This window comes from Nerophis ophidion, linkage group LG07, assembly GCF_033978795.1.
Source record: "Nerophis ophidion isolate RoL-2023_Sa linkage group LG07, RoL_Noph_v1.0, whole genome shotgun sequence".
NCBI lineage: Eukaryota > Metazoa > Chordata > Actinopteri > Syngnathiformes > Syngnathidae > Nerophis > Nerophis ophidion.
Window position 1 is genome coordinate 72,446,272 of NC_084617.1, and position 15,192 is coordinate 72,461,463.

The following is a 15,192-nucleotide window of genomic DNA, read 5'->3' on the forward strand; positions in this document are numbered from 1 at the left end:
CTTGTACCCGTGATCTTATCCTTTCGGTCATAACCCAAAGTTCATGACCATAGGTGAGCATGGGAACGCAGATCGACCGGTAAATTGAGAGCTTTGCCTTCCGGCTCAGCTCCTTCTTCACCACAACGGATCGATACAACGTCCGCATTACTGAAGACGCCGCACCGATCCGCCTGTCGATCTCACGATCCACTCTTCCCCCACTCGTGAACAAGACTTTGAGGTACTTGAACTCCTCCACTTGGGGCAGGGTCTCCTCCCCAACCCGGAGATATTTGTCCAACGAAAACATTAAAATCCTTATAGGAGCTCCAAAACATTTCAGTAAAAACTAACAATGTCCACAAGTCTGGCCCTGTATTTATTTGGTATTAAATCAACATCAAAATTTGCGGAACTCTAAAATAATAGTCATTATTCTCAAAATGATACAACAGAATTACCTTTTGTAGTAAATAATGTGTGTTCAGCGCCAGGGTCTGGCCGCTCCCTCATCCATTGCTGTTTCTTTCGGCCAGCAGCTTGGAAGCTGGCCTGACAGCAGGGCGACTGCACTAAGGCCGTCTTCATCTATGCGCTAAGAGGAAAATATCGACTGGTGGAGTCTCCATCCAGCGGCTGTAAAGCGAGGCAGGAAAGTGTGGTTAGATATTGATTGAGAGGAGCAGTGCTCTCGGTGCATTGATCGGCTTGCTTATGGAGACTATAGCAATTATTGGTTAAGGACAGTCGTGTCAGCTCTTTCTGCTGGTGTGTACTCTGGAATGAACGTAGCCCCTTTGATCACTCGAGCACGTCTTCAGACAAGAGCGCTTGTACAGGAAGTGGAAGAGTAATACCACATCTACGCCTCATTGACCTCCTGCCGGATTCTCTCCTGCTTTCAGGCGAGACTCGAGGCAACCAGGCCAGGCCCGTGTCGTCGCCATCCTCCGCCTTGCTCGTTTGGTTCCTCAGGCTGCGGCGCACAAAGCTCCGCCCTCTGGTGGTGACAGGTTTGAAAACGTCCTCAAAGTTAAAGTCAGCCTGCCAGGGAGCCAGGTCCTTCTCTCCGGGACCGGAGCTGCCGGGGTCAGGCTGTTCCTCTGTCAGGTTCACAGAGACAATTTGGGCCTCCTGGGATGTCAAACCAACTCCTCCGATTGTGTGCTTATCATCAGTCAAAGGGCATTCTGCCGTGTCGGCAGCTGTTAGAGTGCATTGCGCTTCGGTGCCGTCCTGATCTGGCACGGACGAGACTTCTACTGACATGCCTGGAAGTGCAGCGATCTCATCCTTGTGGTTTTCACTTATTTCAAGCTCCACGCAGAGTAGGTCACTGTCTGAAACATCAACCGTCCTCTTCAGTTCGAGCCCTTTGACTCCGGTTCTGGAAGTTCCTCTGTTCTTCTCTGTGGTTCTTTTGCTAATGGACGTGGGAAATGTGCTTGCATCGTGATTCTCTGCCTTCATTGGTTCGCTGGTTGCTGACAGGTTCGGACTTTCGTCTAAGAGTAGTGGGAAGGAAACAAACCAGGAGAGAAAATTAGGGAAATACATTTACTATTTCAGGCTTTACAAATCTTATAGTTTAAGATCAGAGGTGGGTAGAGTAGCCAGAAATTGTACTCAAGTAAGAGTACTGTTACTTTAGAGATGTATTACTCAAGTAAAAGTAAGGAGTAGTCAACCAAATATTTACTGGAGTAAAAGTAAAAAGTATGTCGTGAAAAAACTACTCAAGTACTGAGTAACTGATGAGTAACCTGTTCGTTTAATGATGACGGCAACAAGTAATGCACAAAAACATAAAAATAGCAATGAACAAATTCAGAGCCAGGAATATCTCTTAAGCCACTAAAACAATAATATATATTAAATAATATATATTTGGTTTTACACTGTATTGAAAAAAAAATTGAAAATGAATCTTACCATTGCAACCTCATTATACTATTGGCTAAGTTTTATATTCATAAATGTACGTTTCTCAATACCCGACCTGTTTTTTGTGCCTTTAAAAAAGATTTAGTACTCTTCATTAAAACACTCTACCTCTAACAACCAAAAAGCTGTGAAAACAATGATGCTGTGTTCCAAATTTAAGTTATTTACTGAGATTGAGTGAGCATATGGCTTTGCACTTTCTTTATTTTCTATATATATTTATTTGCATTATATTTCAGTTACTTTGAATTTACAACCCCCTGGCGCTGTTTTGTACGGTTTTTATACTGTTTTGTACTGTTTTTGTACTTACTTTGATTATTATATTCAACTGTTTGTAAATGTTGAAATTTATAAATAAAGGTTTATAAAAAAAAAAGTGCAGTTAATCATGTGACCGCCCGGCTCAGTTTGATTGGTGAAACGGAGTCAAACGTCACCAGTGACTGCATTTGATTGGTGAAACGCAGGCATGTGATAGATCCTACTTTGAAGGTCTGTCTAACAAACCAAAACAAACAAAGCGTTCATTAACAGATCGCTAAAAATCAGTAGCAAGCTGAATGTAGATAAATGGGCGGAGTAAAAGTAGCGTTTCTTCTCTATAAATATTCTTAAATAAAAGTAAAAGTATGTTGCATTAAAACTACTCTTAGAAGTACAATTTATCATAAAAGTTACTCAAGTAAATGTAACCGAGTAAATATAGCTCGTTACTACTCACCTCTGTTTAAGATAGGGGTGAAACGGTACGTGTATTTGTATTGAACAGTTTCAGTACGGGGGTGTACCGAATGAGTTTCTAAGCTAAAGTCTTAACAAGCTGCTTTGCTTCTTCTGCCTCTGTCTCAGCACCCAGCATTGTCTCACCCACAAAACCTTCTGATTGGTTACATATATAGCGGTAACAGCCAATCAGCAGTGCGTATTCAGAGGGCATGTAGTAAATGCTTCAGCGTCGAGCACATACGTGTTTAGCAGGTGAGCATAATGCAGCGTACTCTCCCCAAATGATAATAAACACCTCCCAGTCAACTACTACTAACATCACTATGAGCCCGTTGACATTCGAGAAACTTAAACGGGGCGGTTTTGCTCGGTTGGTAGAGCGGCCGTGCCAGCAACTTGAGGGTTGCAGGTTCGATTCCCGCTTCCGCCATCCTAGTCAATGCCGTTGTGTCCTTGGGCAAGACACTTTACCCACCTGCTCCCAGTGCCACCCACACTGGTTTAAATATAACTTAGATATTGGGTTTCACTATGTAAAGCGCTTTGAGTCACTAGAGAAAAGCGCTATATAAATATAATTCACATTCACTAATTCACAGCTCAGCTCGCTCGCAGTTCTGCGGTGTGTGTGTGTGTGTGTGTGTTTTACGGACAGAAAAGCTTTGAATGGCAGGGTCCCTGCTATCACATGTTAAAAATAAAACATTTACATAATAAAAATAAACTACAGGCTTCCCAAATGCTGTGATAAATTAAGCATGATGAGTAGACTTGAAACTGTTTAATGTTGCACTTTTTATATGTAGAAGAAAAGTTTTGTCATTTTATTTAATCTAAGCAACAATTTGAGGCAGTTTATTGTGGATTAACATGGGCAGAATTATTATAGTGTTCCCAATGTTAAAAGGATAAAGCCATTGTTTACAAATTTGGTAAATAAATAACCCAAAAAATGTATATTTTGTTGTTTTCTTACTGTAACGAAAATGAACCGAACCATGACCTCTAAACCGAGGTACGTACCGAACCAAAATTGTTGTGTACCGTTACACCCCTAGTTTAAGACTTACAGGACATTTTCATTTAAAAGGGCGTACTCAGATGATGCCAATTGTACAATAATTGGGTCTGGTTCACACATACAGTATACAATGTTTAATACCAGCAGAGGGCGACGGAACCCACACAAAAACATAACATGGCCAAGACAAACAAAACAAGTGTTTCCCAAACATTATTTTCATTTTCAAGACATGGCGTTACAGCAGTCCTTCTCAAAATGCCACATGTAACCACGGTGGAAGACGAAGAAAGACCGATATGTGGTTTCCCTTAATAGACTTAGACAAACTTTAACGATCCACAAGGGAAATTGTTCCACACAGTAGCTCAGGTACAATGATGGAAAGGACAATGCAGGTATAAATAGACTAAACATAGCTATGTAAAATATAAAATATGTACGTAATATTTACATATCTACAGTATATTTAATAATATATTATGTTTATATCATATATACAGTATATAACAGTTACCATGTACAATATTACAGTATACATGACAGCTGTATATGTGAACCTGATAAAATTAATGTTAATAAGCGTACAATTACAGATGTCTGATAATATCGGACTGCCGATTTTATCGGCCGATAAATGCTTTAAAATGTGATATCGGAAAATTATCGGTATCTGTTCCAAAAGGAAAATGTATGACTTTTTAAAACGCCGCTGTACGGAGTGGTACACGGATGTAGGGAGAAGTCCGGCGCGCCAATAAACCTTCAAGGCACTGCCTTTGCCTGCCGGCCCAGTCACATAATATCTACGGCTTTTCACACACACAAGTGAATGCAAGGCATACTTGATCAACAGGTCACACTGAGGGTGGACTGTTACAAATATGCGCCACACTGTGAACCCACACCAAACAAGAATGAAAACCACTTTTCGGGAGAAAAAAACGCACCGTAACACAACAGAACAAATACCCAGAACCCCTTGCAGCACTAACTCTTCCGGGACACTACAATATACACACCGCGCTGCCCCCCCCCCACCTCAACCTCCTCATGCTGTCTCAGGGAGAGCATGTCCCAAATTCCAAGCTGCTGTTTTGAGGCATGTTAAAATAAAATAATGCACTTTGTGACTTCAATAATAAATATGGAAGTGCCATGTTGGCACTTTTTTCCACAAGTTGAGTTGATTTTTTTTGGAAAACCTTGTTTAATGCATCCAGCGGGGGGCATCACAATAAAATCAGGCAAAATGTGTTAATTATACGACTGTACTGTATTTATCGCAGTATAGATCGCTCCGGAGTATAAGTCGCACCGGCCGAAAATGCATAATAAAGAAGGAAAAAAACATATATACGTCTGCGACTTATAGTCGTATTTTTGGGGGAAACTTATTTGATAAAACCCAACACCAAGAATAGACATTTGAAAGGCAATTTAAAATAAATAAAGAATAGTGAACAACTAAGTGTACGTTATATGAGGCATAAATAACCAACTGAGAAGGTGCCTGCTATGTTAACGTAACATATTATGTTAAGAGTCATTCAAATAACTATAATATATAGAACATGCTATACCTTTACCAAAAAATCTGTCACTCCTAATCGATAAATCCCATGAAATCTTATACGTCTAGTCTCTTACGTGAATGAGCTAAATAATATTATTTGATATTTTACGGTAATGTGTTAATAATTTCACACATAAGTCCGCTCCTGAGTATAAGTCGCACCAAACTATGAAAAAAAACTGCGACTTATAGTCGGAAAAAATACGGTATATATCGGTTGATATCGGAATCGGTAATTAAGAGTTGGACAATATCGGCAAAAAAGCCATTATCGGACATCTCTCGTTGAAGCATATTTTACCTTTGCAGGGACCAATAGGCGTTTGAAGTGCAGCTGGAGACTGGTTTGTGAAGGACTCTGCGATGGGACTCAGGGAAGGATTCTTGGAGGCATATTCCCGAGATCCGTACAGAGAACGGTTCACCTCCTTTTTCCACCGACGTGCAGATGCCAACTGTGGTGAGATCATACAATATCCTCATCAACACAAACATGCTATCGCCTACATAGAAAGCTCTTTATTGTTGCTCATTGCGCAAAGTGACAAAACAACAATATTTTTAGACTGACACAAAAATTTTGTATTTTAAGTAACTGACAGTGAAATCTACAGTGGATATCAGCAGGTAATTGCGCAACTTTAACTACTGTATTTTCCTGACAATAATCTGCTACTTTTTCCCTCCGCTTTGAACTCTGTGGCTTATAAAACAGTGCGGTTAATTTACGGATTTTTCTTCGGCAAAGGCCATATCTTCAGACTGACACGAAAATGTATTATTTTAAGTAACGGACACCGTGAAATTTAGAGTTGCTATCAGCAGGTAATTTAGCAACTTCAACTACTACATTTTACTGTCAATCATCTGCTACTTTTTCCCTACGCTTTGAACTCTGTGGCTTATAAAACAGTGTGGTTAATTTACGGATTTTTCTTCGCCAAAGGCCATATTTTCAGATTGACACTAAAACGTTTTATTTTAAGTAACGGACACCGTGAAATTTAGAGTTGCTATCAGCAGGTAATTTAGCAACTTTAACTACTGTATTTTCCTGACAATAATCCGCTGCTTTTTCCCTACGCTTTGAACTCTGTGGCTTATAAAACAGTGCGGTTAATTTATGGATTTTTTTTCGGCAAAGGCCATGTTTTCAAACTGACAATAAAATGTATTATTTTAAGCAACGGACCTAGTGAAATTTTAAGTTGATATCAGCAGGTAATTTAGCATATTTAACTACTGTATTTTCCTGACAATAATCCGCTACTTTTTCCCTACGCTTTGCACTCTGTGGCTTATAAAAACAGTGCGGTTAATTTGAGGATTTTTCTTCGCCAAAAGCCATATTTTCAGACCGACACGAAAAGGTATTATTTTAAGTAACGGACAATGTGAAATTTAGAGTTGCTATCAGCAGGTAATTTAGCAACTTTAACTACTGTATTTTCCTGACAATAATCCGCTGCTTTTTCCCTACGCTTTGAACTCTGTGGCTTATAAAACAGTGCGGTTAATTTATGGATTTTTTTTCGGCAAAGGCCATGTTTTCAGATTGACACGAAAAGGTATTATTTTAAGTAACGGACAATGTGAAATTTAGAGTTGATATCAGCAGGTAATTTAGCAACTTTAACTACTGTATTTTCCTGTCAATAATCCGCTACTTTTTCCCTACGCTTTGTACTCTGTGGTTTATAAAACAGTGTGGTTAATTTATGGATTTTTCTTCGGCAAAGGCCATATTTTCAGATTGAAACGAAAATGTATTATTTTAAGCAACGGACATGGTGAAATTTAAAGTTGATATCAGCAGGTAATTTAGCATATTTAACTACTGTATTTTCCTGACAATAATCCGCTACTTTTTCCCTACGCTTTGTACTCTGTGGTTTATAAAACAATGCGGTTAATTTATGGATTTTTCTTCGGCAAAGGCCATATTTTCAGATTGAAACGAAAATGTATTATTTTAAGCAACGGACATGGTGAAATTTACAGTTGATATCAGCAGGTAATTTAGCAACTTTAACTACTGTATTTTCCTGACAATAATCCGCTACTTTTTCCCTACGCTTTGTACTCTGTGGCTTATAAAACTGTGTGGTTAATTTACGGATTTTTCTTCGCCAAAGGCCATATTTTCAGATTGACACTAAAACGTTTTATTTTAAGTAACGGACACCGTGAAATTTAGAGTTGCTATCAGCAGGTAATTTAGCAACTTTAACTACTGTATTTTCCTGACAATAATCCGCTGCTTTTTCCCTACGCTTTGAACTCTGTGGCTTATAAAACAGTGCGGTTAATTTATGGATTTTTTTTCGGCAAAGGCCATGTTTTCAAAAGGACACGAAAATGTATTATTTGAAGCAACGGACCTAGTGAAATTTTAAGTTGATATCAGCAGGTAATTTAGCATATTTAACTACTGTATTTTCCTGACAATAATCCGCTACTTTTTCCCTATGCTTTGCACTCTGTGGCTTATAAAACAGTGCGGTTAATTTATGGGTTTTTCTTCGCCAAAAGCCATATTTTCAGACTGACACGAAAATGTATTATTTTAAGTAACGGACACTGTGAAATTTAGAGTTGATATCAGCAGGTAATTTAACAACTTTAACTACTGTATTTCCCTGTCAATAATCCGCTACATTTTCCCTACGCTTTGAACTCTGTGGCTTATCAAACGGTGCGGTTAATTTATGGACTATTCTTCGCCATTTATTTAATCAATAGATTTCAACACCGACAGACACTGAAAAGGTGTTATAGTTTGTGCTATGGCGCCATCTTTTGGACGAGTTCTCTCACTGCAGGTTAAAAATGTACTTCCTGTTTTGTGCCTTGAACTGGAAGTGCATCCCGTTTCGCCTGCTAGTCATCTAAGCAATGTTTGTAAGTTTTACAATATAACTATAACAATTCATACTAAACTGTCTCATGTGTGATGTCTAAATGGGTTTTCGTGCATATTTATACACGCTAGTGTCGTGAGCATTAGCGAATATGCTAACATGTTCAAAAGGGTCTGTGTTAGTATTAACTTATAATGGCATTCTTTTTGTATTGTTCCAGTAGGCCTCGGCCGATAAAACATTTTGTTCGATATATTGATCTACAAATACAATATTGTAGGCATTATTTATTTGGAGCCCAAATGAACCATTTCAATGAATCAATCAATCAATGTTTACTTATACAGCCCTAAATCACTAGTGTCTCAAAGGGCTGCACAAACCACAACACAAACCACTACGACATCCTCGGTAGGCGCCGCATTTTGTACCAACTGTAATCTTTTAATGCTAGACATGGGGAGACCCGAAAATAATACGTTACAGTAGTCGAGGCGAGACGTAACAAACGCATGGATAATGATCTCAGCGTCTTTAGTGGACAGAATGGAGCGAATTTTAGCGATATTACGGAGATGAAAGAAGGCCATTTTAGTAACGCTTTTAACGTGTGACTCAAAGGAGAGAGTTGGGTCGAAGATAATACCCAGATTCTTTACCGTGTCGCCTTGTTTAATTGTTTGGTTGTCAAATGTTAGAGTTGTATTATTAAATAGAGGTCGGTGTCTAGCAGGACCGATAATCAGCATTTCCGTTTTTTTGGTGTTGAGTTGCAAAAAGTTAGCGAACATCCATTGTTTGATTTCATTAAGACACGCCTCCAGCTGACTACAGTCCGGCGTGTTGGTCAGCTTTAGGGGCATGTAGAGTTGGGTGTCATCAGCATAGCAGTAAAAGCTAACACCGTATTTGCGTAAGATGTCACCTAGCGGCAGTGTGTAGATGCTGAAGAATGCAGGGCCAAGGACCGAACCCTGGGGAACTCCACACGTTACCTTAACGTAGTCCGAGGTCACATTGTTATGGGAGACACACTGCATCCTATCAGTAAGATAAGAGTTAAACCAAGACAGGGCTAAGTCTGACATACCAATTCGTGTTTTGATACGTTCTAATAAAATATTATGATCGACGGTATCGAAAGCAGCTTTATGTAATCTTACATAATAATAATGCATGTATATCCTTTCCAATGCAATAAATAGTATTTCTTGAATATTTTAACATTTTAACATATTATAATAATTAAATATACCTTGTCAGTAAAATTTTGCAATTGAATGAAAATCGCAACCAAAAGCTGAAAAATATGTTAAGGGGAGGAGCTTTGTACACAATTTTAGCTGTTTGCAATTCCATCCATCCATCCATCTTCTTCCGCTTATCCGAGGTCGGGTCGCGGGGGCAGCAGCCTAAGCAGGGAAGCCCAGACTTCCCTCTCCCCAGCCACTTCGTCTAGCTCTTCCCGGGGGATCCCGAGGCGTTCCCAGGCCAGCCGGGAGACATAGTCTTCCCAACGTGTCCTGGGTCTTCCCCGTGGCCTCCTACCGGTTGGACGTGCCCTAAACACCTCCCTAGGGAGGCGTTCGGGTGGCATCCTGACCAGATGTCCGAACCACCTAATCTGGCTCCTCTCGATGTGGAGGAGCAGCGGCTTTACTTTGAGTTCCTCCCGGATGGCAGAGCTTCTCACCCTATCTCTAAGGGAGAGCCCCGCCACCCGGCGGAGGAAACTCATTTCGGCCGCTTGTACCCGTGATCTTATCCTTTCGGTCATGACCCAAAGCTCATGACCATAGGTGAGGATGGGAACGTAGATCGACCGGTAAATTGAGAGCTTTGCCTTCCAGCTCAGCTCCTTCTTCACCACAACAGATCGGTACAACGTCCGCATTACTGAAGACGCCACACCGATCCGCCTGTCGATCTCACGATCCACTCTTCCCCCACTCGTGAACAAGACTACTAGGTACTTGAACTCCTCCACTTGGGGCAGGGTCTCCTCCCCAACCCGGAGATGGCACTCCACCCTTTTCCGGGAGAGAACCATGGACTCGGATTTGGAGGTGCTGATTCTCATTCCGGCCGCTTCACACTCGGCTGCGAACCGATCCAGTGAGAGCTGAAGATCCCGGCCAGATGAAGCCAACAGGACCACATCGTCTGCAAAAAGCAGAGACCCAATCCCGCGGCCACCAAACCGGAACCCCTCAATGCCTTGACTGCGCCTAGAAATTCTGTCCATAAAAGTTATGAACAGAATCGGTGACAAAGGACAGCCTTGGCGGAGTCCAACCCTAACTGGAAACGTGTCCGACTTACTGCCAGCAATGCGGACCAAGCTCTGATACTGATCGTACAGGGATCGGACTGCCATAATAAGACAGTCCGGTACCCCATACTCTCTGAGCACTCCCCACAGGACTTCCCGAGGGACACGGTCGAATGCCTTCTCCAAGTCCACAAAGCACATGTAGACTGGTTGGGCAAACTCCCATGCACCCTCAAGAACCCTGCCGAGAGTATAGAGCTGGTCCACAGTTCCACGACCAGGACGAAAACCACACTGTTCCTCCTGAATCCGAGGTTCGACTATCCGGCGTAGCCTCCTCTCCAGTACACCTGAATAAACCTTACCGGGAAGGCTGAGGAGTGTGATCCCACGATAGTTGGAACACACCCTCCGGTCCCCCTTCTTAAAGAGAGGGACCACCACCCCGGTCTGCCAATCCAGAGGTACCGCCCCCGATGTCCACGCGATGCTGCAGAGTCTTGTCAACCAAGACAGCCCCACAGCATCCAGAGCCTTAAGGAACTCCGGGCGGATCTCATCCACCCCTGGGGCCTTGCCACCGAGGAGCTTTTTAACTACCTCAGCAACCTCAGCCCCAGAAATAGCAGAGTCCACCACAGATTCCCCAGGCACTGCTTCCTCATAGGAAGACGTGTTGGTGGGATTGAGGAGGTCTCCAAAGTATTCCTTCCACCTATCCACAACATCCGCAGTTGAGGTCAGCAAAACACCATCCGCACCATACACGGTGTTGACAGTGCACTGCTTCCCCTTCCTGAGGCGGCGGATGGTGGTCCAGAATCGCTTCGAAGCCATCCGGAAGTCATTTTCCATGGCTTCCCCAAACTCTTCCCATGTCCGAGTTTTTGCCTCTGTGACCGCTGAAGCTGCACACCGCTTGGCCTGTCGGTACCTGTCCACTGCCTCTGGAGTCCTATGAGCCAAAAGAACCCGATAGGACTCCTTCTTCAGCTTGACGGCATCCCTCACCGCTGGTGTCCACCAGCGGGTTCTAGGATTACCGCCACGACAAGCACCAACTACCTTGCGGCCACAGCAATTATTTGGTAAAATTGCAAACCGCTAAAATGACTTACAAAACAAACTATAACCTGCTGCCAAATAATAAACAACAATTCTTCTCAACTAAAGAGGAGAAATATAACCTTCGAGGAAAATCTGATTTAAAACATTTGTATGCATGTGCAACACTTAAAACCTTTAGCATATCAGTATGTGGAATTAAATTATGGAATGGATTAAGTAAAGAAGTTAAACATTGTACTGATATGATCAAGTTTAAGAGTGTGTTCAAATTAATAATGCTTACAAAGTACAAAGAAGAACTATGAGAAATACTTTCAACCTTATTAGAAATAAGATTCTTCATCTTAGGATGTTAATAATGACTGACTTAACTAATTATATATTAAAACTTTTTTTTATTACTCATTTACAGATGTCATTGTACTATAAAAAGGTCAGTAAATGAATATATACATTTGTAAAAGCTCTGAAGTGGGAAAGGGATAGGATTAAACAAGCTTCGCCTCTTCCTACTCCTTCTCGGACACGATGTAAACAGAAATGGTATGAAATGGTGTGATGTATTATGCTGTGTGTTCATGTTCCAAATAAACTAAAAGAAAGAAAAAAGAAAGATGTAGAGGGCCATCAAATATCTGCAACCAAAACAAAAATTGTTGCTTAATAAAGTATTGACAAACCACTTCAATATCAAACATGTAGGCAGAGGTACATTATTTAACTGACAATCACGTTAGGAACTTATTAAACAAAAATGTGATGTATTCAAACACACTTTTTGTGAACGCAAGACTATTTTGTACTATTTTTTTGCGTTGTGGACTGTCAGGTGCTTGTTTCAAGTGGGCGTGCAGGTTTGTTGTATTAGCGCACATTCGACAAACTGGCTTCTCGGTGTTAATAGGCTCATCTTGCTCCAAAGGTTTAGACTGAAACACTCCCAAAATTGAGACATTTTAAAACAAGCTTTTAGTGCACTTTTGTGCATAATGTCACTAAGGTGACATATCGAAACAACACTAAATTAAAGTGCACTTTTTGTACAGAACGCCATTACAATAGTTTAAAACAAATAAAGTGCACTTTTGTGCATGATGTCACAAGATATTTCAATAACTGTCAAATGAAAATGAGCTGCAGAATAGGAAATCAAATAGTGTATGTCCTTTGCTGTGTGGTAGGTTCCTGCGGACATTATCTAATTCTGTTGTTGACTTTTTTTTCATTGATGTGGAAACGGTTGCCTCTGCATTTTGTTGACGGAGATGTTGACATGCAGAGTTTCAAACACTTTCATTCTCTAGCGGGTGACTTTTCAAATGATGCTACATATAAGCAGTAATGCTACTTTTTGTAGCAACGCTTTTGCCTCACACTTGACAAACTACGGTTGTCTGTTCGACATATTCCCGCTTGAAGTCAAACTGCCAGACGATAGACTCCGTGCTGTTTTTCTTGGGAGGTAATTCTTCCTTAATTTGTTACCAGATTCAGACCTTTCTCTCGTATTACCACTCGCACAACAGCTAACGTTACCCATGCCGCTACCTCTCTGCTCCGCGAGGGCGAATACGTATGTAAGAAGGTGCGCTTGTTTTATGTCTCTGTGAGAAGGAGAGACAAGAAAGAGTTGGAAGAGCCTGTGGTGTAATGCCCGCAGTTAAAAGCAACTGCGTGAGAACATACACTCGAATACTCACGACATAGTCATTTTCTATATCGCACACTAAAGACGCCGAGATCATTATCCATGCGTTTGTTACGTCTCGTCTCGATTACTGTAACGTATTATTTTCGGGTCTCCCCATGTCTAGCATTAAAAGATTACAGTTGGCACAAAATGCGGCTGCTAGACTTTTGACAAGAACAAGAAAGTTTGATCACATTAAGGTTTTACTACTTACGTATAAAATACTACACGGTCTAGCTCCATCCTATATAGCCGATTTTATTGTACCATATGTCCCGGCAAGAAATCTGCGTTCAAAAGACTCCGGCTTATTAGTGATTCCTAGAGCCCAAAAAAAGTCTGCGGGCTATAGAGCGTTTTCCGTTCGGGCTCCAGTACTCTGGAATGCCCTCCCGGTAACAGTTCGAGATGCTACCTCAGTAGAAGCATTTAAGTCTCACCTTAAAACTCATCTGTATACTCTAGCCTTTAAATACACCTCCTTTTTAGACCAGTTGATCTGCCGCTTCTTTTCTTTTTTCTCCTATGTCCCCCTCCTCCCTTGTGGAGGGGGTCCGGTCCGATGACCATGGATGAAGTACTGGCTGTCCAGAGTCGAGACCCAGGATGGACCGCTCGCCTGTGTATCGGTTGGGGACATCTCTACGCTGCTGATCCGCCTCCGCTTGGGATGGTTTCCTGTGGACGCGACTCTCGCTGCTGTCTTGGATCCGCTTTGAACTGAACTCTCGCGGCTGTGTTGGAGCCACTATGGACTGAACTTTCACAGTATCATGTTAGACCCGCTCGACATCCATTGCTTTCGGTCCCCTAGAGGGGGGGGGTTGCCCACATCTGAGGTCCTCTCCAAGGTTTCTCATAGTCTGCATTGTCACTGGCGTCCCACTGGATGTGAATTCTCCCTGCCCACTGGGTGTGAGTTTTCCTTGCCCTTTTGTGGGTTCTTCCGAGGATGTCGTAGTCGTAATGATTTGTGCAGTCCTTTGAGACATTTGTGATTTGGGGCTATATAAATAAACATTGATTGATTGATTGATTGATTGACAGAAACAAACCTGTGATATATCGAGTATATTCCATATATCGCCCAGCCCGAGCTGAAGACTTAATAAAAGTGAGCCAGGACTGATAAATGTGCCTCGAACAATACGTTCATTTATGAAGCTTGTAAAGGACATTTTCATTGCAACTATAGCGGCATAGATGACAGGAGACGAAGGTGAATTGACTTTTCAGAAAAAAATGATTTGAAACATTAGTCAGTTAACTCACCTTAAACTTCTCAGATGGTTGGGTGGCAGAACGTGTCAACCTCTTGACAGGTTTGCTCTCTTCAGGCAACTAGATGAAGAAAATGTTGACATACATGATATTATATTTTGAACAATCATAAAATGTATACATAGAGAAGCGGCTGTATTTGCATTTAATGGGTTTAACTGAAAGGTATCAAATGTATTAAAGTGAAGGCAAACTTTTTTTTCGCATCAAAAGCCGAAAACTGACAGTGAGTGTTAAAAAAATTTTAAAAAATGAGCGAAGAAGAGAAAGCTTTTGCCAACATCAGTCTGCTGAGGAATACTGTGGCTAAGAGGATTTTGGAACAAAGGAGCGTGGCTTGCGGGCCTGCCGTGGAACGGGGTGTGCAAGGACCGGCCTCGAAGACAGCGACAGGTGAGTGGATGGCCCAGGTGGGCCTTGTTATCTGATCACCTGTCGCTGGGATGAGACACGTGGTTGGACATGGAGTGGGAGCGAGAGAATGAATGAATGAATGAATGGGTTTATTTTGAGCCATGCAAACAAAACAAGAAAATGACATAAAATACAAAAGAAATATATAGATACATTATTTTTACACCTACATTGAAAACATTACATGTGCCTAATCTTTTGTAGATGTCAAGATTGGCTCAAAAGGGAGCGGGAAGAAGTAAACTTATTAGGTCCCCACCCCTATACATATACAATATATATATATATACAATATATAATACAATAATATAATTCAATTCAGTGGTTGCTGCAATATATTGTCTATATATAATA

The 15,192-nt window shown here is 41.4% G+C and overlaps 1 protein-coding gene across 1 annotated transcript in view; it reads right to left on the minus strand.

The window, feature by feature from the left end:
- Positions 1–332: 332 nt before the first annotated feature.
- cdca2 (cell division cycle associated 2) overlaps positions 333–15,192 on the minus strand; it is a 40,342-nt gene continuing 25,482 nt past the window's right edge. The window contains exons 12-14 of the mRNA XM_061907079.1: positions 14,416–14,484; positions 5,554–5,707; positions 333–1,487 (exon numbers count right to left, since the gene is read on the minus strand). Of these exons, the coding sequence (XP_061763063.1) occupies positions 784–1,487; positions 5,554–5,707; positions 14,416–14,484 (927 nt within the window). The 3' untranslated portion in view covers positions 333–783. The remainder of the gene's footprint in view (positions 1,488–5,553; positions 5,708–14,415; positions 14,485–15,192) is intronic.